Source organism: Phasianus colchicus, chromosome 9 (genome assembly GCF_987193195.1).
Source record: "Phasianus colchicus chromosome 9, bPhaCol1.hap1.1, whole genome shotgun sequence".
NCBI lineage: Eukaryota > Metazoa > Chordata > Aves > Galliformes > Phasianidae > Phasianus > Phasianus colchicus.
The window spans coordinates 8872512-8896507 of record NC_143444.1 but is presented as its reverse complement, the minus strand read 5'-3'; the positions used below and the strand labels follow the sequence as shown (position 1 = coordinate 8896507).

Here is a 23996-nt window from a genome sequence, read left to right as displayed (position 1 = left end):
CCTTTTCTTGCTCTGCCTTTTCTCTTTCTATGGTTGCTAATACTAATTTAGGGAAAACCTTGCTGAAATATTCAAGTGTTCTTGGAAAACCCAGCACAATATTCTTCAGAGCCTGCACAAAGAATCTTTTTCCATATCCAAACATTTAAACTCACGAGGAAAAAAAAAAAAAAAGTCAAGCAAAGCAAACCAAACCAAACCTATACACAATGGAAACCAGATAAAAGATGACACTCACTGCAACAAGGCTTTTGTTTTTCTGGTTGGATCTTCTGGTCTGAAGTTTTTGTATACCTCTACTTCATGTTCTATAGAAAGCAGCTGGCTCTGAAGTTTGCTCCTGAAGGCTGGCAGGGTATCCCGAATATGATTGGTAAGTTGCTAAAAAGCAAATAGAAGTCCTTTTATACTGTTACTAAAGATGAAAGCAAGAGCATAGCTATTTCCTTCTGGCTGCCAAACATATCATTGTAGCCTGTGCTAGCTTACTAGTGTAATTCCTTTTGATCTTTGAAGCAATGGAGACAGTTAAAGAACACCATAACATCCCTTTCACGTACACATTATATGGAGGCTTGAAAAACTTCTTGGCTTTTTCCACTCAGTGTGGCCTGATATGACATAGTTGTTCAGCTATACGCTAAAAAGTTATTTTAATTTGAAATGAACTCTCATAATAACTCAGCATTTTGTGGCCAACATCCATTTCACTGATTCTGAGCTTCCAAAACCACTTGAGAACAGTGACAGAAGGAAGTATAGGCATACAGAGTATCTACTTAGCACTCTTTCACTACTTAAAAAAGTCACTTTCACAACACTTCTACTTTGTTGTATGCAGAATACTAAAGAGAAGAGATTTAGCCCTCTTATTAACCATTACAGCACTTAACTTCTTTACATACATATATATTTTTAAAATCTTGATATAAAGCTTTATAACTGAAAAGTATTGGCTTTCATTTATGAAAATATACCTATACCGGAAAATAAACTGGAGTAGAAAAAGTCTTAGAAAAGCTCTTATCTCAGTTACTTCTGCCCATATATGTTGTAATGTGTTTGGACGGTACTGTCAACTGTACAATGAGCCTCTCATGCATTGTATCAATACCTTGATTTAAACTAAAATGGACTTTTTGCACTATGTCTTCCCAGTCACACAATTATAAATAAAGAATGTCAAATAGGAAAACTGAGCTCCAAAAGTTGTTCAGCAGGCCAGAAAGGCGCATTATCAAATGCTGGAGTTTCCCTGGAGCACCACCTTGTGGATGCAGGACAATTTTAATACTACCTGCAACCACAAACACTCGTGCATTAATAAACTGGGGACAATTCTTGCATACATCCTCTCATGTAATATTCTACATACAGTAACAGCAACAGAAGACCAACAGTTCACTGAAATAGATAAACTAAAAGGAAAAAAAGCTCAAAAAGTTACTAGTATATAAACTCAACATATAAGACAGTTTCAAGGAATATGAAACTCAGTTGGTTTAGTTTCAAAACTAAGACATAAGGTATTAATCTTTCAATGAATTTAAAGAGACAAAACATCTTAACCACAGGCAAACCTGTAGGATGCAAGCAAGTTCTTGCATCCTGTTGAAGAATGTTTTTCTAAGGCACAAATAAAATAGCATTAGCATTCTTTCTGAACAAGTCCAGAGTATACCTTACCCTGGTTGTAAAGATACATAGCTGTAAAGTCAGTGCAGCAAGAAATTAAACAGGCCAACCACGTAGCCAGGCTGACCTGGCCTCTGTCTATTCCAAACCTATAGCAGCAATTCAACAATGAACTGGAGAAAATACTATCAACTCCAGGTTTTAGGAATGTCAAAAGCACTGATAAAACTGAAAGAAACAGTAATAATATCAATGAAATTTAAAAAAAAAAATCATAGCGTCATCAGTAAATTTGGGGGGACAGGCAGGATTCGGTCTTGCCCTTTTTGAACTTGTTGAGACTCATTATCATCAGGGTCACATACTATTCAAGCTAAGGCTGGCACTATGAAGGCATTATCCATGGACACAGTGGTGAAAAGAATTATATATTTCTGCAATTGTGCAGTAGGCAGCATATTGATTAGGACAGTAAGCTACAAGTTTCTTCTCCAGGTATCTGGGAAGAAGACCTCTATTTCCTGCTGAAGAAAGCTGCAATCTGATGAGTTTAGGCATGAACACTTAGAAACAGACCAAAGGTTTGGGCAAAACTAAAGGCAGTGTGAACCAAGTCCTCCAATTACTGTATTTGTCATTTATATCATTTGTGTACTGTATGTGTTTCTACTAAAAACTACATTAAAGCATAGATTTTAAGGTTGAAGTACACATACGCAGGGAACCTTCAGGACACATCATTTCTAAAAACATTTCTCTCCCCTCCTCCTCCAGCCACCAATTTCTAGAATTGATTTCTAAGAGTCGTGTTAAACTAGAAGAAATGTGTTCATTACAGAATAGTGTACTTGGAGAAATACCCAGAAAGAGAGAATTTTACTTTCTGTGTATGTTCATATTCAGTACTCAAGAGAATAGGAAAGTGCAGAACTGTTAGTACAAGTCACAAACAGCAGTATTATCAGGTAAATTAAAAACAACAAAAAGTTCTAAACACATCTAAGTGGGGATTTATCCTGAGTACGAAAAGCAGTAGAGAGAAGATATAAGAGCACCCTGACATTGAAAGATGTTAGGATCCTAGTGCTCCAAGGTTACTTAGAATTGTCACCTTTGTTTTCCATCTCATGTAACTACACTTCCAGTTTTGTAGATCGAGTGCATACAATTTTGCTTTGCTGGACCAAAAGTCTTCGCAAGGAATGCCAAGTCCTCCCCAAGGCAGCAGAGAACATCTTGTACTCTTTAACAGCCAAAACCAATTTGCTTCTATACAGTCTCCCTCAGAGTTACTCTGTTCACCCACACAGTACACAGGCCAGCTTGAAAGAAGACTGTAGGTTACAACTATGTGCTGCTGTGAACAGCCCCAAAGAAAAAAAAAAAAGCCCATTAAATGGCTCTGCACCCCCCCCCAGTATCTTCATAAGGATTTTGGGGGTATGTGCACATTATTTTACTGCATCTGTAATTAATATTACAGCTTAAACTGCAACCTTAAGTAATACAGACAGAGCTAAGAGAAGCTATTCTAGATTTTTACAAACTAATAAAGTGAAATAAAATATTACAGAATTTCCAAAGTTGGAAAGCCACATAGTCAAAGAGTACCATTATTAGCTTATGTCTGGATGCATAAGGTACCAATCTGAGTAAGTTTTTGAGTAAGAAATAAAAAATAAAATTATGATTTTCTTGGAAGAAAATCAAGATTGAACATTATATGTCATCAACGATGGAAATTTCTGCAATTAGCAATCTTAATTAATCTGAATTGTATATTCAGATTTATGAATACTGACAAGTGCCTAGAAATTAGGTCCTCTACATCCCACAGTACATTTCTAAGTGTTATTTTTAATAAGCTACTTTGTTAGTTACACTGTAAAAGTTAAAATGCAGAAAAGAATAAATAAGGTTCATTTTAGTGAAGATTTTATATTGGTCCTATCACTATAGAAGCTGTCTCATAGCACAAAGAACTCGGGTTTTACCTGGTTTAGAACTTTCTGAAGGTATGGCGTTCCCATCCGATCTGCCATGTGCCTGTATGCTGGGTGCGACAGAAAGAATTTCCTTTCTGCTAGAAGAGCTGCCTTTATGTCCTTCTTCCCATCAATGTCCTTTTGGCTTCTGTTCACAACACCAATATAACCTGAAACAATCCCAGACCAATGGGCGTGTTAATGCAGGTATTCTCTGCACAACTGGATTCATATTAAATTGAACTCTGTTGCCTCCATTCAAACAAAAATTTCCAATTCAGGAATTTCAGACATCATTTACAAGCATTGTAAATGAACTTAGCATCCAATCTGTTCATTCTGTTTATGTGAAATAAATGCACTTCTTTTTACATTACTAATTCAAATGTACAAATATTTGAAACATCAGTGCACTTCAAAGAAGTCACTTTGAATAAAGACAAAATTGAAGTAACAAAAATGAATAACAAAAAGACGACCCAACAAGTCTGGATAAGTAAACAATACAGCACTAAGAAAATACAGGAAAAATGAATAATTTCTTCATGTCGTCTGCTGGAGGAATGTTTGCTGTGCTCATATACTGGCTTATGAGACCACCATCTCCTTCCAAGTATAACTAGAAACAAAGTTATTGATATTGTTAATGGTGAAAGTATTGTAACAGTAGCTGTTGGAACAATCAAACAAAACTTCCACAAGAGGTCAAAGCCAGGTTAACAGCAAGATTACCGAAGCACTGGTGCTGGCTTCTGTCAAACGTAAGAAAAAGAGACTCTTTTGTTGAAAGGGACAGCAACCTGGCACAGAAAAAGAAAACTGGCTAATAAATAACACTGACATTTCTTGTTTCCTGGGGAATAAGCAGTGTATTTTCAGGTCCAGGATAAATTATTTTACTTATAGGATATTTTTAGCACATCCCTTTTCTGTGTTTGCTGAATGGAATATAATAAAAGCCAGGAACTCATCAGGTCCAGAATAACCCTTCATTCATCTCCAGAACTCTCAAACACTACCATTACCAAAACCAAAAAACAGAGGCAATTGAACGTTTTTACCTCTACGAAGAGGAAGTAGTTTATTTTCTAGAACATCTCTTGCATCTGTTCCTTCATCCATCAGATCCAATTTTGTGATCACACCAATGGTCCTAAGGCCTAATCAAGTCGGGGATGGAAAAAAAATAACAGTGAAAAAATCATTTATATTCAGAAAAAAACAAATTATGTTCTACAGTTCCATACTGATTATTAAAAATGTGATCATCTCAAAGATTTATCACACAACCACCACCACAGTTGCAAGTAAGGGTATGACTGGAAATGAAGAGGTCATCATTTTTGGCAGTGCTGAAATGTATTCCTCAAATTTGTTTAACAAGGCTCAGTGGCTATGTTCAATCATGCTTACCTTGAGGGTCTACTTCTTTAGCTAACTTCAGAGCATCTGAGTTGGCCAGATCAGTGTTAGCTGGAGTCACAGCCAATATCAAACAGTTTTCTCGAGAGATGAACTGCATTATCATGTCTCTTATCTGTTGCTCGATATCTGGAGGCTGATCTCCTACTGGCACTTTAGTGATTCCCGGCAAGTCAATAAGAGTCAGGCTTAGTACTGTATGGAGAACACAGAACCACAACACTGGTTAGCATGCCAGACACATCTAAAGAGATCTATACAGGTACGGCTGGAGACAGATTTTAGTCACATAAAATTTTATACAATGCTAATATACTTATAAAGGCAGTTATCAGTGGTTCAAATAAAACACCTGACATTCTGAAAAGTATATTTATTACTATAGTTGCTTCCCTATTGGTCCTTCATTTGGATTTAAGAGTATTACTTAATATTTTAAACATTATAACTGGTATAGGCAAATGATACTTATGTAGAATACCACTGAAGGCTCTTGTGCAAATGAATAGGGCTTTCTGAGCTTTTTCCATCAACTGTAGCACAGTTAATAGGCTATTCATATTTCATACTTCAATCCACAGCCCACCTAGAAGCATCAGCTTGTTCATCTGGTACCGCAACAGAATATCCTTTAGACAAATGAGAAAATTAGGATTCCTAGAAAGAAAATACCTGGAAATACATTTGGTGCCTGTCCAATACAGATAATAGTTGCTACACTAAAAGACTGATCTATAAAACAAATTAAGAGCATTAGGTAGAAAATTTTCACATTCTCCTGGTGTCAGCATGTTCAGGAAGCACGATGTGAGTCAGAGCACTTAGTTCAATTGTTCTCCTGTTTGCTATGCCACATCTGCATAGCAGCAACAGGGCTCAGGGGCATACACTTAGAGCCAAGGCATATCAAATAGAGGACAAGTATCTCTTTAATTACCTCTCCTCTTATCTTAATCCTTATGTCCTTTGATGCACAATCAAGGCATCAGATGAAGTGGTTAGATAAATGCCTGAGCCACCCCACTTTTCCCCTACATCCAGGCTGAATTCAATGCAAAACATTTCCTCTAGACTGCCTTCATTAAACAGAGCAGATGGCAACCAGAGAACCTAACTTTCATCTATATTGGAGATCTATAACATAATGCAGCTTCAAACATCAGCATTGTCTAAGTATGTTCTTAGTGACAAGGAACAAGAAACATCCAATAGGGCAAAGAGACATAACAACTTTCTAGATCATTGATCTGAGAAATCCATATGGGTGGAGGCAAGAAGGGTTCTTCCACTTCATCTGCTACCTCCTATGTACCTTTACCAAAGAATTTACTGGTGAGCTCCTAATAGTATTTGTGCTGAGGGAGGAATTGGCTTCTCCCTGATATAGAGGGGGAATATTTTAAAATCATGAGAACATTAAATGGGACAGAGTCCATGTTCTGCCCAACTCTAGAAGTAACAGCTCTCTGCAGTAGAGTGGTTTCATAGTGCAGCAGATGCTGAATATCCTTATACAGGTATATCCACTTCTGGTGGAAATCCTTGCATCCCAGAAGACTGCTAATCAAGCAATAGGAATGCATGAAAAAGAGAGAGCTAAACAGACAGAGCTCAGTAATATATTACATCACAAGAACATACAGTTGGATGATCTCACTTACCATGTGGAGAATATATTCTTAAATTAATAGGAATTGAAGAAATCCCTTTGTTCACTCCTGTTATTCTATCTGTTTCTACTTCAATTTCCTGACGAACTTCATCAAAATCGGTAAACTTTCTTCCTTTGCAGTGTAGAAATTCAGCATACTCTGTGAAGAATATCAGTAGCATGTCTGTATTTCACAAGTTCATAACAGGCTTCACTATTTTCAAGCCCCTATGTACTCCTCACATGAGTATACACAAAAGCACATCATCACGTATATCAAGAAAACATTATATATGAGCACATGCAGCTAATATGATAGCACAGGTGAAAGAATTTGTTAAAAAGGTCAGGTTGACTGAATATGATTTACTGCTTTTATCATTAGCATTTCATATTTTGAAACAACCTAAAAGATTCAGATAAATACCATATATGTTAACAGAATAAAGAACTGGTTTGAACTCAGATTCTGACTTGTCATCCAATTACTTTTGCTCATAATACATCACTAAACTGAAGAAAAATAATACAAGTTCCATATCATGAAAGATAGCCATTTGTTTTCAAAAACTAACAGCATTCGTTTCAGATGATCTTAGTAAGGGAGTTTTCTACATTTTTACAGGTTGAGAATGAAAATAAGAGCACTTAAAACACTTCAGTGTTTTCAAATACAACTCCTCGCTTCCTAAAGACTTCCCATAGTCTAAATCCAAACCATGCTTTAAAAGTTTGTAAAAGCTTTTACAGGCGTAGCTGCGATTTCACTGAAGTGGCAGAACTCCATTTTTTTCTAAGACTCCACTCATCATGCAGCTTGTCCTCTTAGCCTACAAGGGTATCAACCAGGAATTGTTTTGTTATCAGACATTGACTCCAACATGACACTAGGTCCTTGTTTTGACATTTGCATCCAAACACTGCTTCTACTCCTTGGATTCCTCAGGATTTCCTGCCCTCATGGTGTATAGCCAAAGGCACACCTCAGCATTTTAAAGTGGAGTTTCATCCTTCAAAAGAGGACAAACATAGAAGTTGCTGAAAGCTATGACAAACATTAATGAGGACAGATATGAGCTCACATCCTGTTCCTACAGGGCAGAAGCAGTAGGATGAAGAAAGGTTGAACAAAAGACTGCGAGTCAGTTTTGTTTTGCAGTCAAAGCCTGATCTCACAGTTCAGTTTTGGTGCTTTTTCTGCAGGAAACATTTCTGATAGAAATGCCTTGAACACCAGGAAATTGCTTGAGCTGCTGCTGTTTGAGCAGATCAGAGAGTGCAAATGGATAGATGGCCTTATCTGTCAGAACTAAGAACTAAGTCTGTTCCTCAGATCTCCCTTACGTCATTTTACTACTGTTGCTGACCGTGATGTTTAAAAAAAATGAAACAGTCAAAATTAGATGTAAAACCATAACAATAGTTAAAGCAAACCAAAAGCCAAAAACAGCAAGAGGTGGGCAAACAGCAAACATCAGCCTTAGTGCCCCACAGTGCCATAAACCCCTTGGGATTCAAAGTGTGAGGGACAGGGAAACCTATCCTTGCTGAGACAAAAACAATACATCTCATCCGAAAAATAAGAGAGCACTTCATCTTACTTTTCAAACTTAAGAACTCCAGAGCATAGGATAATGACAATCAATGTTTTTCTGTATACTTAATATTCAACTATTTATTAAAAAAATAAAACAACAATCCACAACAAGGAATATTCAAATACTGCAAAGTGAAAGAGAAGACATTACACTTGTAACATTTGTTATCGCAAAGATGGGAAATAGGTACCTACTGAAAATAAGAGCTGACAAGTGGTTCCTATTTTGCCTGAGTGTTCCTGGGATTAAACAAACTGCATTCTTCCCATCTACAGTTTTTAAACTGGTGGCCCATCATATTTTCTCAGCAAAAGATTTCAAAATTGAACCAAAAACTTTGTGCCTATTTACAATCAGATGGCTGGCTCAGCCCACACTCAAAGCAGCTTTTCTCTTTATTCCACAGGACATTTAATAACAGGACAAGTCCCAGTCTGAAACGGCTTCAAGGTAATCCAAGTGAAAAAGCTGACTACCTTTCAGCTATGGTAATATTTATCTCTTTCTCATTCCCCTCAGGGCCATCTGTGGTCCCATCAGTTCTGAAGGAAGAGGCTTTACAACTGCGCATAACCTGTGGTGCCACACAGCCTACAGAATAAAAATCCAAATGAACAAGCAGTGCTTTGTTCCGGCCCTCTCAGCCCCTTGGCAGTGATGCCCTCGGCCAGCCTGGATGAACACACGCTTTAATGCAAGCCTCAGTTTTCAACCTTCATGCACAGAGGAACACATTAACACTTAAACTTCTTGTGGGAACAGGCACAGAGTTGGACAGAAGGCATGATCCTGCCTAACACTTAGTGTTCAGTGATGCGTTTCAGTATAAAACTGAAGTTATATCAAGAGAAGGAATAAGAAAAAAAAAAAAAACAACCATCATCTTCACATGTATCACGCTTTTCAAGATTATCTTTAAATAAACAGTATCATTTAAAGCAGTTTGGATAACATGGAACGAAGAAGCTATCATCACATAGCTCTCTATGGCATCCAGCTACAAGTGTCATGACAGGTTATCATTTCTCTTCAATTTTGATTCATTTGGACAAGTTGTGCAAATGGATGTTATGGTATAACATTTTTCAGAATACTTCTTTTTTATTTCCTGTACGTTACTTCCCCAAGAACTTATACGACTCCATCCAGCACAGCAATGCACTGTTACAAACAGCAACAGAGTGGTTTCCAGACCACTCACTGTGCTGAGCTCCTTCATATGCCAGCTAAAGAAAGCCAAGTTAGGTAAGCCATGCGACAAGATAAGAAACAGGCCTTAGAAATACATTAAAGATTTATGGAAAACATCCCTGATGTCCATCAGTCTGAACGCACAACCCCTCACAGTCTGATAAAGCCCTAAAATGTTACCCTAACAGAACAACCTCATAGAGCTCAGGAATTTACCAGTGAGATGAGACTGAAATTCAGTTCCTCCACATCTGATTTCAGCAAGAATTATTTCCATGGTACCTCAGAGGAGCTAACACTCCAGCTTGGAGTTTTCAAAAAAAAAAGATGACAGTAAATCAGAGACCTATAGCAAACATTTTAAATACATCTTGTAAGGGGGAATACCTTCTGTGGCCGTGTTTTCTATCTTTCAAATCCTTTAGGGAGAAAATCTCACCCAAGCAATGACATTTTTGCTAGCTTCAGCTAACAGTCCACCAGTCTCAAAAGAGTGATTTAAAGACACAGAACCAGACTTCATGAGTTAAAGCCCATCACCTTTTCTTTGATGATGGACCAGCTTTTTCTGAACAAAATAAATGCAGTTGATACATTTAGACTTTAACAAATCATTCAATATTTTTTAATAGGAGAGAGAGAGGCAGTATCAAAAACCCTTGTTGTCTCATCCAATCTACAATTCCTTTTAATTCTCCATTGCTCTAGCTTTGTTGACATGATGAAGATAAAACTCAGGTCTTCCACTGCTGACCTTCAAACAGCAAGTCTACAAGAAGTACAAGAGTTTTCTGAAGTGGTATTCCTGTTAATGCACAGAATGACAAGAATATCATAGCCAAAGAGCTTAAAAATGTTGGAAACAGCGTAGATTTGACCAGCATAAAATACCAGGTCATAGACTTAGGGACCAATTAAATGCTTTAATTATAAGGAAAAGTATATGTGCTATTCACAGAGATACTCTGGTACATCCTTGACAGTTTTTGCTTCTAGGAAACAAAACAAGAGAGACATCTCTGTTCTTTCAACCTTGTTCTAGAGCTCACGCTTTCTGTGCAACTCATTGTTTTTAAACACTGTATTTCTGTTAATGTACCTTGTACAACATTTACTTCTGTGTTGTACAAGAGCGTGACATCAGTGGTTTGTGTTCTGCCAGTGATCAAACGTGAATGCCACTGCAGATCTACTCAGGTTACTGCAGACAGACAGACACACACACACAAACACACACCAGTAAGCGAGGCAGAGGAGTGCCTGCAGCATTGCACTATCGGCGTATCCTTCTTAGAGCTTATTAGCCTTGTTTGGATGGCAGGTCTTTCACTGCCCCATTCCTGCTGAGGAAGTCTGTGAGATCATTGTATTAAGTGAATTAAGCAGCCTACATTCTTGTAACAATTTTTTTCCATTTTCTCTTACGGATGTTTTTTGCCACCAGATGGCAATAAAAGATGGATAGGCCTAAGGAGTAAAGCCTCATAACACATGATACTCGCATTAAAGCTCAGCAACTTCAAAAGGAAAGAGCATCTGCAAGATTTGAGAAAAAATTCACAACGTTTTTGAACCTTACAGTGATTTACATTCCACTTAATGTTCTAATTGGCAGAATGAAACAAATGTGGGCACTGTACATGTGGAGCATTCATCTAAAAACGTCCAGCTCAGTAACACTTCTCAAAATCTGTTAGCCTGACATTTCTTTAGCAGAGAAATCAAAGGACTGACTATGAAAGAAATTCAAAGCTCCTCAAAGAACAGTTATCAAAATGAGGAAAACAACCCTCCTAGTACCACAGTATTTTAACATTTAAACAGCCAATTTCCATAGCGAGCAAAGCATTTCTAACAAATATAAGACCTACAGCAATAGCCTCACCCAAAACCAGAGAACATCTTTTAGCTGTTGTTACTGTTTAAAAAGAACAGTAGCCAGTCTCAAGGAACCTAGATAATTACTTCACCATCACAAGCAGGAGAAAACATATCAAAAAGAAGAACAGATTGCCTAAAGTCATAGGGATGCTGCAATAAAATTATGTTTACAAAATAGGTTTTCATGCATAAATGAAGGCACACCAAGTGAATGGAAGAAAATCTCAAGCCTTCCCTTAAGGAATGCTGGCTACAGAGAACAAATCACTGTAAGTTAGCATGCTTACCAGTACAGTTTGCAGACAGAAGAGTAAGAGTTGAAATGAAAGTAAGGTACCTGATACAGATTTCAGTTATGCTTCTCCAAGACGACTGAACACTAACACAGCCCTTATAGCTCCTGTCCCAGCTCATACTGTGTGCTAACTTACATCCTAAAGATACACACAGAGAACTACTTCCAGGAGCACAACTACAGGAGTCTGTAGTTGCATCCCTCCTCCTGAAGAGGAATCACGAGTAAGGGAGGATGAGAGCAGCGCTCGACTCATTGGTAACTGCTGAAACACTACAACTGTTTAGTATTTAAACCAAATGCTTTCTGGTCAGAACAAATGAGCTTGCTGTTTCCTATGAAGCAGCAGTCAAATGCTTGAAGAACCAGCACATCTTTTGTCTGATTTGGATATCAGACTCACAAAGTCAACTGCCCTCACACCCAACTTCACATCCAGAAGGGAGATGGAGTCACTCCCACAAACAGCACTTGAATGCCTCGGCTCATGTAGCACAATTGTCCTGTTTGCCCTGCAACAACCCAAAGCCCACCAGCCGAGCTGCTGCCAGCTAACAGCACCACATCTCTGCCTTCTTAAAACTAACTGAAGTGCAACCTCTCTAGTGGGACTGTTTCCTCCTATATTCTCTTCCTTCGAAGCCTAAATTCTCTTCCAACAAAGCACCTGGGAGCAAGAGTCCTGGTTGACCTGGCAGTGGACATTCCCAATGCTGCATAACTACCCAGGGTCGAGTGCAGTGACCACACACTATCAAAGCTGCATCTGGATCATTCTGCATGCTCCATGTAAGATGGGAGCTCTCTCAGTTGTGATTTCTGTGTGGCAAACAAAGCTTCAGTACCAGTATTTGTTTACTACAGAGCAATGACTTCATGCTATTTGGCTCACTTTCACCAAAACCTCATATACGCCATCTTTCTTCAACAGTAAGGAAACAAGAGAATTATAAATATGAGATGAAAACTAAGCATGCAGCACTGTGATCCTACCTTCAGGAGTGCTGATGAACAGCTTTAGGACAAGTAATGAGTACCAAATTCTGACTACCAAAAGAGAACCACATTGGAGACTCAAATATTTACAGGATGGAGATCTTTTTCTTTTCCTGTAGCAAGCGCAGCGGTTTCTTGAATGCAGAACACATTTACTGTTTCATCTGTAATGTAACTGGGCAGTTCCAAGAAGAAACTCAAGCGGACCCAAGAAGAGCCCCAAGTAGTACAGTGAAGAATAGAGAGTTGTTTGCAGGACTATACAATCATTTTTAACATCCATACTATGGCTTATTCCATGCTACCATGTACTGCTCTCATTATCAGACTCAAAGGAAAACAGGCACAACTACTGACGGCTGTCATGTCAGCTGTGATAATTAAAACCTCTGTCTTTGTCTCCAAGATTTCAGCAGAGTACAGTGCTTGCATGGATATGGAAATGCAAATGGCACAAAGCCACATGTAGCAAAAAAATGCTACTGTGATTAGCGGAAGTCAACAGATCACTGCAAAATAGTTTGTACTAATCACACAAATTTCTAAAAAGACATAGACAAACTCCTAAGATACAGGCTCATATGAGATATATTTCTTAGTACTGGATTGTCTCATGTTACCACTTGCATATTCTCATTTTTAAGGCACAAAGACACCAGCTCTTTACCCAGACATACCAGATCCTTTTGGATGTTGGAGATCTCTAGTAATGTCTCCCTGCCAAACCCTGCTGTACCCTTCCATGATGTCTCCAAGACTAAGAGTGAGCAACCAAAGTTTCCTCTTACTCGAGTGTGTGCAAATGCCTCAGCTGGCAACCTTCAACCCTTAGAGCCAAAACTGAAAGCCAAAGGAAGCCTTAACCTCTTCCATCAGCCCAATTCATCTTTCAAAACGATTCTCAGACAGTTGAAAACATTTCTAAAATACCCTGCAGTCAACTCTGCATGCTTATATGTTACAGCACATAGTATATAGAAAGTGTTCTGTTCCCCCTCCCCAGAATGCTACAAGGTTAAGAATAGCTATTTTTAAGAGGTGAGAAAGGTCCTAGGATTAGAAAGCAGTTAAGCTTGCTACAGTAGCAGAAACCTGATAATATCCTCTAACTACTTTCTGTAACAGCTTAGATAATAATTATGAACTCGATAAAAATCAGTCCAGCATCTCCTTCCTGTGAGAGAACACTGTGCTTCTCTGAGCAGTTTATTTTCTCTTTTAAATCAGTTCTGAAAGATTAAAGTGGCTCCAAATACCTTTATCTTTTAAAATTCACCACCAAAACTACCAAAATCAAATAACGAAACACAGTTTAAAGAAAGTAACAAAATAATCAAAGCCCGCATGTTCAAAGGTGCTGACATCCAATCCCAAACAAGAAATACAGCATTTCCCAAAGGGATAAATACGTCCTAGCATCTAGGAAACAATACACTAGGCAGAAGCTTATTGCTTTAAATTGTTTTTGTTTTTAAGCTGTAATGGAAAAACTACTTCACAGCAGAACAGGCATTCAGACAAAGCTGTAGATGCCTAGCTAAAGCTGGAAACATTACATGAATATATTAATGGGGAAAATATCAGGATGAGAGAGAGATCCTTTCATTACCTTAACCAAAGAGAAAACAATGATTTTACAAAACAAGGCCATACAGATCAGGTAGGGTAAGTTTAGGATGGATGTCAAGGAAGATTTAACCATCTTAGAGTGTAAAAGTTTGCTTCCTTTTTTCTTATGTCCCCACAGTTCAGACATTTTGTTAGGAATGCCAGCACAGAGCTCGATTCTTTTCTTTCTTCTGCTCCTACACGGTGCTGGGAAAATTACATCAAGATTTTTCATATTTGGTCCTTACTCGTGTGTTTCAGCATTTTTATCAGGGCTCTAAAGCCAGGCATGCAGATTTGACAAGTGTTCATACTTCTAACCTACATGAACTTGATCTTTTACTATATATGAAACACTGTAAGTATACATTACATACTTTAAATCCCTGAGGTGTAAGTTGGGCATACAGAAATGCTAGATTCTACAATCTTTCACTTTCATAGTATATAATTAAAGAAAATTTCATAGATGTATTGAAATCATGAATGTATTTTACAAGCAGTAAGACAGAGAAAAATTTAGAGTGCAGGCAGACTGAAGTCTACCTTCCTGCTGAATGACAGAGGGACATTTTAGAGAAAAAGTGCACCCAAAAACATAATTACATCTCACACACAGAGACAGACTCAAGTCCTGCAGGCAGTTTGAACTTTGCTTCTTCCCCAGCTTCACAGCGTATCACAATTTAAAGAGAATTTCTTCTTAAATCCTCTTTTGGATGTAATTTCTTTTCACTTGTTTCAGAAGATGTCAACAGAAAACCAGTGATTTTATTGCTTATGTTGGTTTAGCATGAAAAAAAAAAAAAGAGTGAAAAACAGGAAACAGGTTTTAAACATGCCAGAGAATGGAGCTACTTGACAGAAGATGACATGTCACTTGGAAGAGTACCAAGTGGTGAATCCTGATGAAAGGTCTCAATATCTCACATAGCTCTGTGGTATACACATACAGTATTTTCATTTTTGACCAGACAAATATACAGGAGCCTCATTCTCACAAAGTCTACCTTCTGCTCTACTTAGTGCATTGAGTCCAACCTAAAAAGACAAGTCATGAAAACAAGCTGTGTGAAACCAAATCCGTGTGCACTGGAGCAAGGGCTGAAGTACCTTCACTTTGATGTGTTAACTAATACAACTGCAAAGCTCACTAAGAAATGCAAAATCAAAATTAATTTCTGAAACAATTTGCTTGTAGTAATTCTTTTCTCCTCTGCCACAAGTTTGAGCTTGGATCAAATTGACTATGTTCTCTAGGATTTAGGTTGCATTATTTTACCAGACAGGACAATGAGCTTAGGTGGCTTTGAGCATGCAGTTTTGAAGCAGTTGGCCCTTGTTCCGGGCAGTGCAGTTGCACATTTCTTTGCACTGATTAATTTTCCTGGATTTTTAATTTCCTCCTGCTGAAGTACACAACAGCATTTTGTCCAGGCACCAAACTCAGAAGAAAGAGAGATTACCTGTTTTGGCAGTGACAAGTTGCAACACCAATGGCCGTCTTGTTACAATCCCAGAACCTCGTGGAAGAAAATCCCTAGAAACATGGATAAAAAAGAAGTTACAACCCAGAAAGGACTGTCCAGTTACATAAGGTATTGAACTAATTTGGGACCTTTGAGCTGCAATGAAAGTGCAGGGTTGATGGGGACAGATACACCTCAAACTGTATTATGAATTTGGGCTGTCAATTTTGATTCGAGACAGCAATAAATCAACAGACAAATATGTAGTAAACATTAATTACCAATTCTATTTCCTCACAATCATCACATAGGACTCCTTACAATTCACAATGCATACAGAGGACCTGAAGCCATGCCCGCATTTCCTGGGGTCTCTAAATAAACATGTCCCCATCCTATACTCCACTTGAAGATACACAGAGAACACAGTCATACGCATACACACTCTTTAAAGCAAAGGCAATGCAAAAAGCATTACATATACTGATTTGTATCTGCTGTGATGTTTTGCAACACTTGAGACAGCAAATGGATCAAAGAAGATGTTTAAAGAGATATCAAAGGTTTCAAAAGGTCTATTACAACGCCCTTACCTCCTGAGAGATGCCTGTCTCACAGCCAAGTGCCAGCTGTGATATATTCTCGTGGTGAAGATGAGAACATTTTAAGAAAAACATATTCCTTTCTCTTACGTACTGAAGTCACAGTAACCCAGAAAACGCCTACCAAGATGATAATTTCACACTTGAATTCTTCAATCTTTTTTTCTCCATCAAGAAGCTAAAAGGAATCACTATTCAGGACAAGCTGACCAGTCAGAACAAACCGGGGCAATCTGTAGCACCATACAAAGCCCTGAAATCCTTCTTGAGAGAGTTAAAAGGTTAAAAATACTTACCAGTTTTCAGGCTAAGCACATCCAGAGATAAAGAACACTGCATTCACACAATTCCTAGTTGTACAACACTGACTTTCTCTCAGCAGCAAAATTACAAAGAAGCATAAGCCAACAACCTTCAGAACATTCTCTTTCCACGCTAACAGCAGGCTGCATTTGATAACCCTCTCTAACAATAACAACAGACTGCATTTGGTAACCCTTCCTACCGTGGAAGTTAAAGAAGTTAAAGTTATCTTCAAGTTAAATTATATCTTTTTTTTTTTTTTTTAATAAGGAAAAGCAACATAGTACTACCTTCCAACTCCAGCAATAGGGGAATCACATCAAGTACTGTAGTACTGCTCCTGCAGAAATCCTGCTTTGAAACCTACAGGACAGGATGCAGGTGCTTCCCCATCCCCTCGATTTAGAAAGCATTCTCCACAGGGTTTGTTAGCAGTGCAGAAAAAATCCAACCAGTTATATACTAAGAATGGCCCCAAACCCTCACTTTCCCCCAAAACATCTGCAAAATACATTGTTTCTTAAAAGCAAAAAAGAAGGCAGCAAATACTACAGGACTGAAGACAGCCAAGACACAAAGGCCCCATCAGACCAACAGATGATGCCCCTTAACATCCTGCTGTGCCCTTAACACTGAAGCAGAGGGCAGTTTGCAGATAGCTGCTTTTCCCAGCCTTCTGCCTACAGATCTTGGCAGAACAATCTCATCACAGGTGAAGCCACTGTAAAGAAATTCATCTAGGAAATAAAAGATGTTCCTGAGAACGTGTGGGTGAAGACATCAGCAAGGGAGAGAACAGGGTGCTCTGTGGGGCGAGCCAGTGGGCACCTCAGTGCACAAATGCAAGAATGGATAAAAATGACAAGGTGCAGGAAACAAGAATAAAGCTGGGAACAAAAGCTATTTGCTATAAAAGTCAGCCATCCTACCACAAGAACTGAGCTACTTTTATACCTCTATTCTCACTGTTTTCAGCAAAAGCTCCTCTGCTGGCAGCACATATGCCAGCTCAGCAGCAGCTCTGCTCTGACGTGACGCTTTGCAGACCGGCAGCACAATGTGACCGTTCGCCCAAAACAACTGAGATACAAGCAGCCAAGCATTCAAGAACATCACCTCAGTAACTCAGCAGCCTTACAACATACTCATCTGTTGGAATATCATGAAATATTTTTAAGGAAAACTATTATTTTTATGGCCAGGTAGTTTTTACCAGAAAAGCTTTACATCTACTCATGTCTTGCTGCACAACAGCTGTACATACTGCATCTACTACTGCTCATTTCCAATATCAGAGAACAGGACAAGTATATCTACTAAAACTTTTGTTTAATAAGCAAAGATAACAGATATTAGTTTGAATTTGACTTGCTAAAAGACAGATGCCATAAACTGATGTCACAGGAGGCAAAGCCTGTTTGTAAATGGCCATATCTGTACATTATTGGTTCACAATGACACAGCGCTTTGGGGTCTGGTCTTTCCTGCAATAGTTCACTGTTGAGTAAAAACAAAGTTCCCATCTCTCTCTCTCTGACTAATGCTCAGGGAACAAGTGAGCTGAAACTGGACAATTCAATAATGGGAAGGATCCCAGATGAGAGACGGAATCACCCTTGTATATGTTCAGAAAGAGCTGAAGCCACAGCACAATGCTGCAAAGCAAACTAGGCAAGAGTCTGCCCAATGAGCTCGTCCAGTTACAAAGCAGGATTACAACTCACAAAGAAAAACTTGTATCAAAATACAAACCAAAGTAGACACTACATGTTACAGCGGGCTTTCCTGGTCAGAGAATTTAGCAGCTCTCTGGCATACTAGCAGCATTATATCAAAGGAAAAAATGCAAGAAAGCCCCCAGGCTGTGCACACAAGGTGAAGACTGATGATGCATCACCACTTCAAACTTGATTGTCATTTCAAAGGAACAACTTCAGTCCATCCTACTCTGGCAGCCTGGTGCCGTGCAACGCCCTGCACTTTGACAAGTGATCAGTACTGTACAGGGAAAGTGCTGAGCTCACACTGATATCAATACAGTGAATCCTTACAAAACACAAGGGGGATTCAGGAAACCAAAGGATGGAAGAAAACGTCAATTATTAGACCTTTATTGCCAAGGATTGCTAGAACCAAAACACAGCTTTAATTGCAATAGGAAGCAATCAGGTCAAAAGTCAACAGTTTTCCTGGGCAGTTCTCCAGCACACATTCATTTTTCCACACAACTCCAGCCAGGCACACCAGGAGCACTGGTCTCTCATGCACAGGAAGGCAGCACTTCACAGTGAACACCAACATAGGAGCGTATGCCAAGCACCTCCTGTGTCTGCAACATACATACGTTGCACTGCAGTACTACAAATCGCTTTCATTTTCTTGCATTTATCACATTTTAGCCCTAAAGCACAGTGCTACACAACAACAAAGCATGGCCCACCCATTAATAACTGTTAGCACCTTTCCTCAGGTTCGCTTTTTCAAACCCACAAACCAAATCCAATTAATTTATAACTAAAGAACTCTTAATGCTAAAACCGTCCATCTGAAGACCTGCACTGGACATCGCTGTATTTATTGTTCCCCAGGGCTCTGGAAGCACAGCTCCTCTGCCCTTCAAACAGTACAGGGAAACATTTCAAGTTCTAGAAGCTGCAAGGCAGTTCCTCTGCTGTGCTTTGGCATTCTGAACCACAAACCATTCTTATTCAGTAACTGAGCAGCATACATCACTTTCACCTCACGCTGGTATTTGGCTATATATGTTCTTCCTCATTAACTCAAAGCACAGAGACCAATTCTTCTTATCAGCGACCACTTGATCCCTCACCTCCTCTCATTGGTTACAGAATAGCAAATGTTCTTCTGTTTTGGCCTGTCTGCCAATCAAGGGAATCTCCCACAGCGTCATTCAATGATGCAAAATCTCAGCCTAACTTAATGGGGCTTACATACAGATGTAGAGAATAATTAAGCCTCCTTATTGAAGACCAATGACACCTACCTGCTAGGCAAGCTAAATGCATTTAGAGGCTGTGGACACGTTATGACCTTGGATGTAATAGCTCTTACAGATTTATACCAGTCCCTCCAGGGATTTTTTGTAAACTACACAGCATAGATGCTGCCATCCCTACCAGCATACTTCAGTGCTTAGTTAGGGATCTCTTAAGTACGTTTGTAACAGGCATTCTCTCAAGATAAGGCTTCCTTCAGCCGAGAGATCACTTACATTGCTGCATCAAGATATACTCCAACACCCAGGAGCAGGAACCACACATTGCAGCCCACACAACTGGGCACATCCTCAGGAGTCAGAGTCTGGGATCTTAGCCCCTGTGGTGAAATTTTCCATTAAACATAACTGGACAGAAGGTAGAGACCATCACATTATCCCAACATCATATTTTGACAGCAATGAGAGTACCTTACATTGCAGTTCTGCACAGAAAAAGACAAGCTTGTTCACAGTAGCAAATAAAAAGAATGTGCTTTCTACTATTTAAAAATATAATCCACTACGTAATAGAATGTTGTGAAGCCTCACTAGTGTTCCTAGGGCTGAAAATTTGCCATACTCAGCTATGAAAAGTTGCCAGGCAAACACACGCGAGCGCTGAGCTGAACGGTGCTCTGTTTGCAGTGATTATGCCGGGCTGTGGGCTTGCTGTATTAACAGATCAGGAAGCTGCCAATGTGCAGTCTCGTAGGCAAGGCACTGTATGCACGATGCATCTGTCCTCCCTGGCAGACATCCAAAACTTTGCTGCATCATCCTAATTCCATTTGTGAAAATGCCCCTTTTCCTCTCTCTTTTAAGATTCAACAAAAGCTCCTGCTATTTCCTGCCCAGTGGTGCTCTCCATCAATTCCAAGCCGGGGGGGTGAGGGGAGAAACCACAGAACAAACAAAACCCCAGCAATTCTTAGAATTTCATGTTGAAAAGAGTAAAGTGGACCTCTCAGGACAACTGTATTCTCCCTAATCAGATGTGTCTGCATTTAGGAAAAGGCTAATTTACATATGCTGTTAGTGCATGAAAGCCCATCCATTCTCAGGATGAATACTAATGCAGTGAGATTTGGTATTTCAATACAAGAAATGAACAGTAAACATTGTTTCCTCACCTCAAATTGTTGTCAGTGCACTAGACACAAGGCGAGTTGTTGGGCTGCTTTTCTTTTTTTGAACCTACAGCTGCCAAACACTATTGACTATGTTGTTGGATGCTGTTTCTTTTTCTTCTAAAGAAATATTTGAGGCAGATTTTCCTCTAGCACATAATCAGACAAACAAAAACGTGCTGGCTGTGAGGATCAGGCAGTAGGCGATGTGTTCCCAGCTGCATGAAGCTACCTACTTTGTAAAGGCACACATTTAGCACACAACTCACCCCTGGATCATCTTGTCATGACAAAACTTTTGGATACTGCAAATCTCAGTGCTGTCATCAAAACTCAGACAAAACAAGCTTTGGTCTTTCCTCCCAAATCAGTGTGCTGATCTCAGATCCATCAACACTGAGCCAGTAAGCAGAGGTACAGAATGCAATCAGCTATGATGTATCACTAAGACCAAGAGAAAAACCTCTGACTCTCCAGATACACTGTGACAATGCATTTCTCTCTTTTGTAATAAACACGTGAAAATGTGAAGCTACCTTTCTTTGTACCAAACAAGCCAAAGATTCTTTTGCAAAGCCGAAACGTGTCTAGATTCAGTTTTTCTGCTCCTTCCAAAAATATATGGAGGGAGAACACAGAGGAAACTGCAACATAAAGCCTGAATTTATAGACAGAAAGACAACAGTAAGAGATGGGAGTGAGGAGCAACTTCCTAGAAATGCTGGACTCCAGGGACCTTCTGTCCACCTGAACCAAAGAACAGGTGAGCACATCAGAGCACAACATTGCCTCTATGGTTGATGTTACAAGTGCCTGCAGCAGTTCCCAGCTCAGCTGGAAGAGGCTGTGGGTACCTTCCAGTTGTTCTTGTGCTTGTCACAGAGCCCTGCCTGTTCTCTGCAGGTGAATCTACACACAGGTCATTTTAGTGCATCCCACGTAGATGAGCACTACTAAATACACATGTAGATTTGTAGGCAACTCCATAGGAAACAGGGTACTAAGTGCTAAAGAGGAATCCAGCTTTGATTTTATCAGCTGTGAAGGCAGAAATCTAGCTGTGTTACAGCAAGTAGTAGACCTCCTACGTCTCTGAAGGATAGAATCTTGCACAGGAGTTAGGATGCAGAAATACTCTGCTAGGTATTGATTTAAGCATGACTTCCTCACACAAATTACAAAAGCTGACATTATCGCTAGATGCCTCAGTTGAAAACTTCTCTTATCTCCAGCTACAGTCTCCTTTGCATCCCAGAGGCTATCACAGACAACAGTACTTGGCAGTACATCAAAGCCCAGCATGCAGTTAAATGGGATTTGCTCCTCTCAAGTTCAATAATGCTGCCTTGTTCGTCTTACTGCAACTTGCTGAAGAAAAAAGATGCAAGGTCACACTTAAATAATGCTCACTTCCTGCTCTCAGCATATTTACACTGCAGACACACAGCATTAAAGAGCCTCCCTGTAAGTCTCTGCACATGGGGACAGTGAGCAAGGGGAGTTCACAGTCACCAGAAGGCCTTGCATGTTTAAAAAAAAATGCACTGTTTAAAAAAACAGAAAAAGCAAAAATGGATTCTGCCCCTCAGTGCTTGCAATCTAGGCAGAGGTTATTCAAGAAATGTGTGAATCCTTGAGAAAAATATCAATTTGTTCCATGATGAACAGACGGATGCCAAAGCACAATGTGATCTCTCTGAAGGACTAAACTGAACGCTGGCAAGGGGCCATTCAGAACCCTGCTACATCTCAGCTACTGCAAGCAGAACCCAATGTCCTGCTTTAGTGTCATATGGGTATCTAAAGCAGCCATCCCACAAAGCAGAAAAATGTGTCACAGCAAGCTTTAGACTACAGTTGCAGTTATTCCATACAGACATTAAGATTATACGCTCATATTTTCCTTTAAAAATAGATGGAAGGTAAAAAGAAAAGAATTTTTTAAAAATCAAAATCATAAACCTACCTACAGAGTAGAGACTTGAGGCACGTGCGTGAGGACACTACAGGTGTGGGTAACATTTAAAAAGGCATGAGGTCATGCCATAAACCAAAGGCAGAGAAAAGCACAGCAGCCTCCTGCCTGCTTCCCTCCAGTAACTTCTAGCACTTCACTATCTTTGCAGGTGCACGTGCAAACAATCACACTGTTAACATGCATTTATCTATCTATTTATGTATTAAGATCATGCATATCTCCTAGGTACACTTTACAGCAGAGGTAAAAATTACTTAATGATTAGCAACTCTGTAAAGCACTTGATAAGCTGAACTTAAACACTAGGATGTGAACCAGGCTCCCAATGCTCTGCCTCATTACTGAGCACAGCTTTCCTTAAAAACAGATTAAATCTGTTAATAACAAAATATGTGCCAGAAATAAGAGACATGGGTCCTCAACTCATATTTAAAAGAAAATTCTTACCTTACATTTGAAAAAACTAATCAGCATCTTTGTTTGCACGCCTGTTTTAACTGCACATTTATTTTACATGGCACATACCAGTTCTCAGGACCTGGGATAAAACTGAACTTTCAATTCACATTAGATTTTTATTTAAGGACAAAACTAGGCCATCTATATCACTTCTAAATAGCCACGTTTGTTTAACAACCTTTACATCTATAAAAGTATTTGAGGAAGGAACCAAAAGGAGCCACTGTCTCATTTGCTACTGTTTCGATTTAATGGAATCCTCAGAAACAATCCTTGCTTTCAGCACACCAGAGTGTTTTGATAGCTACACTAATACTCTCAATGCAGCCGTACAATGGCTTAATTAGTCAGGAAAAGGAGGGGCTGGTTCTCATTTCCAGAAGGTCCTCAAGATTAAAAACGGAACGCAGAGCACCACGGAGATGCCTGCATCTCCTGTCGCTTGGCTTTTCTGTGCCTGTTCCATGTAAGAGGTGAATTTCCTGTAAAAAGAAGTGCTTCTGTAACGACAGAAAACTGAAAGAATAAAATATCTGCAGCGATGTAAGCCATCTCCACAGGATGCCTGCTGGGAGAAACACTCTGCTCCAGAGGTTGGATTGAAGCCCCCTTCTCTTCCCTTAATGCTTCAGCATTTCACATTCACCATCAACGGGAACAGCAATGAGCTGAGCACACGAAGAATGGCAATGCAAAAGGCAGAAAGTGGTACATATTTCATAACAAATAGCTGCACACCGCGTAGGGGCCCTAAGATTATCCAAAGAGACTGAGATCAAAAAGCTGCAAAGCTGTATG

At 39.3% G+C, this 23996-nt stretch overlaps 1 protein-coding gene across 7 annotated transcripts in view; it reads right to left on the bottom strand.

Moving 5' to 3' along the window:
* DNM3 (dynamin 3) overlaps positions 1 to 23996 on the bottom strand; it is a 168595-nt gene that overhangs the window by 141391 nt on the left and 3208 nt on the right. For all 7 annotated transcript variants that reach the window (XR_016469120.1, XM_090146094.1, XM_090146093.1 and 4 more), the window contains exons 2-7: positions 15729 to 15802; positions 6704 to 6853; positions 5034 to 5237; positions 4682 to 4780; positions 3630 to 3790; positions 239 to 381 (exon numbers count right to left, since the gene is read on the bottom strand). Coding sequence is in view for 6 of the 7 variants with exons in the window: in XM_090146094.1 (XP_090002220.1) it covers positions 239 to 381; positions 3630 to 3790; positions 4682 to 4780; positions 5034 to 5237; positions 6704 to 6853; positions 15729 to 15802 (831 nt within the window). In the remaining variant the exon portion in view is untranslated. The remainder of the gene's footprint in view (positions 1 to 238; positions 382 to 3629; positions 3791 to 4681; positions 4781 to 5033; positions 5238 to 6703; positions 6854 to 15728; positions 15803 to 23996) is intronic.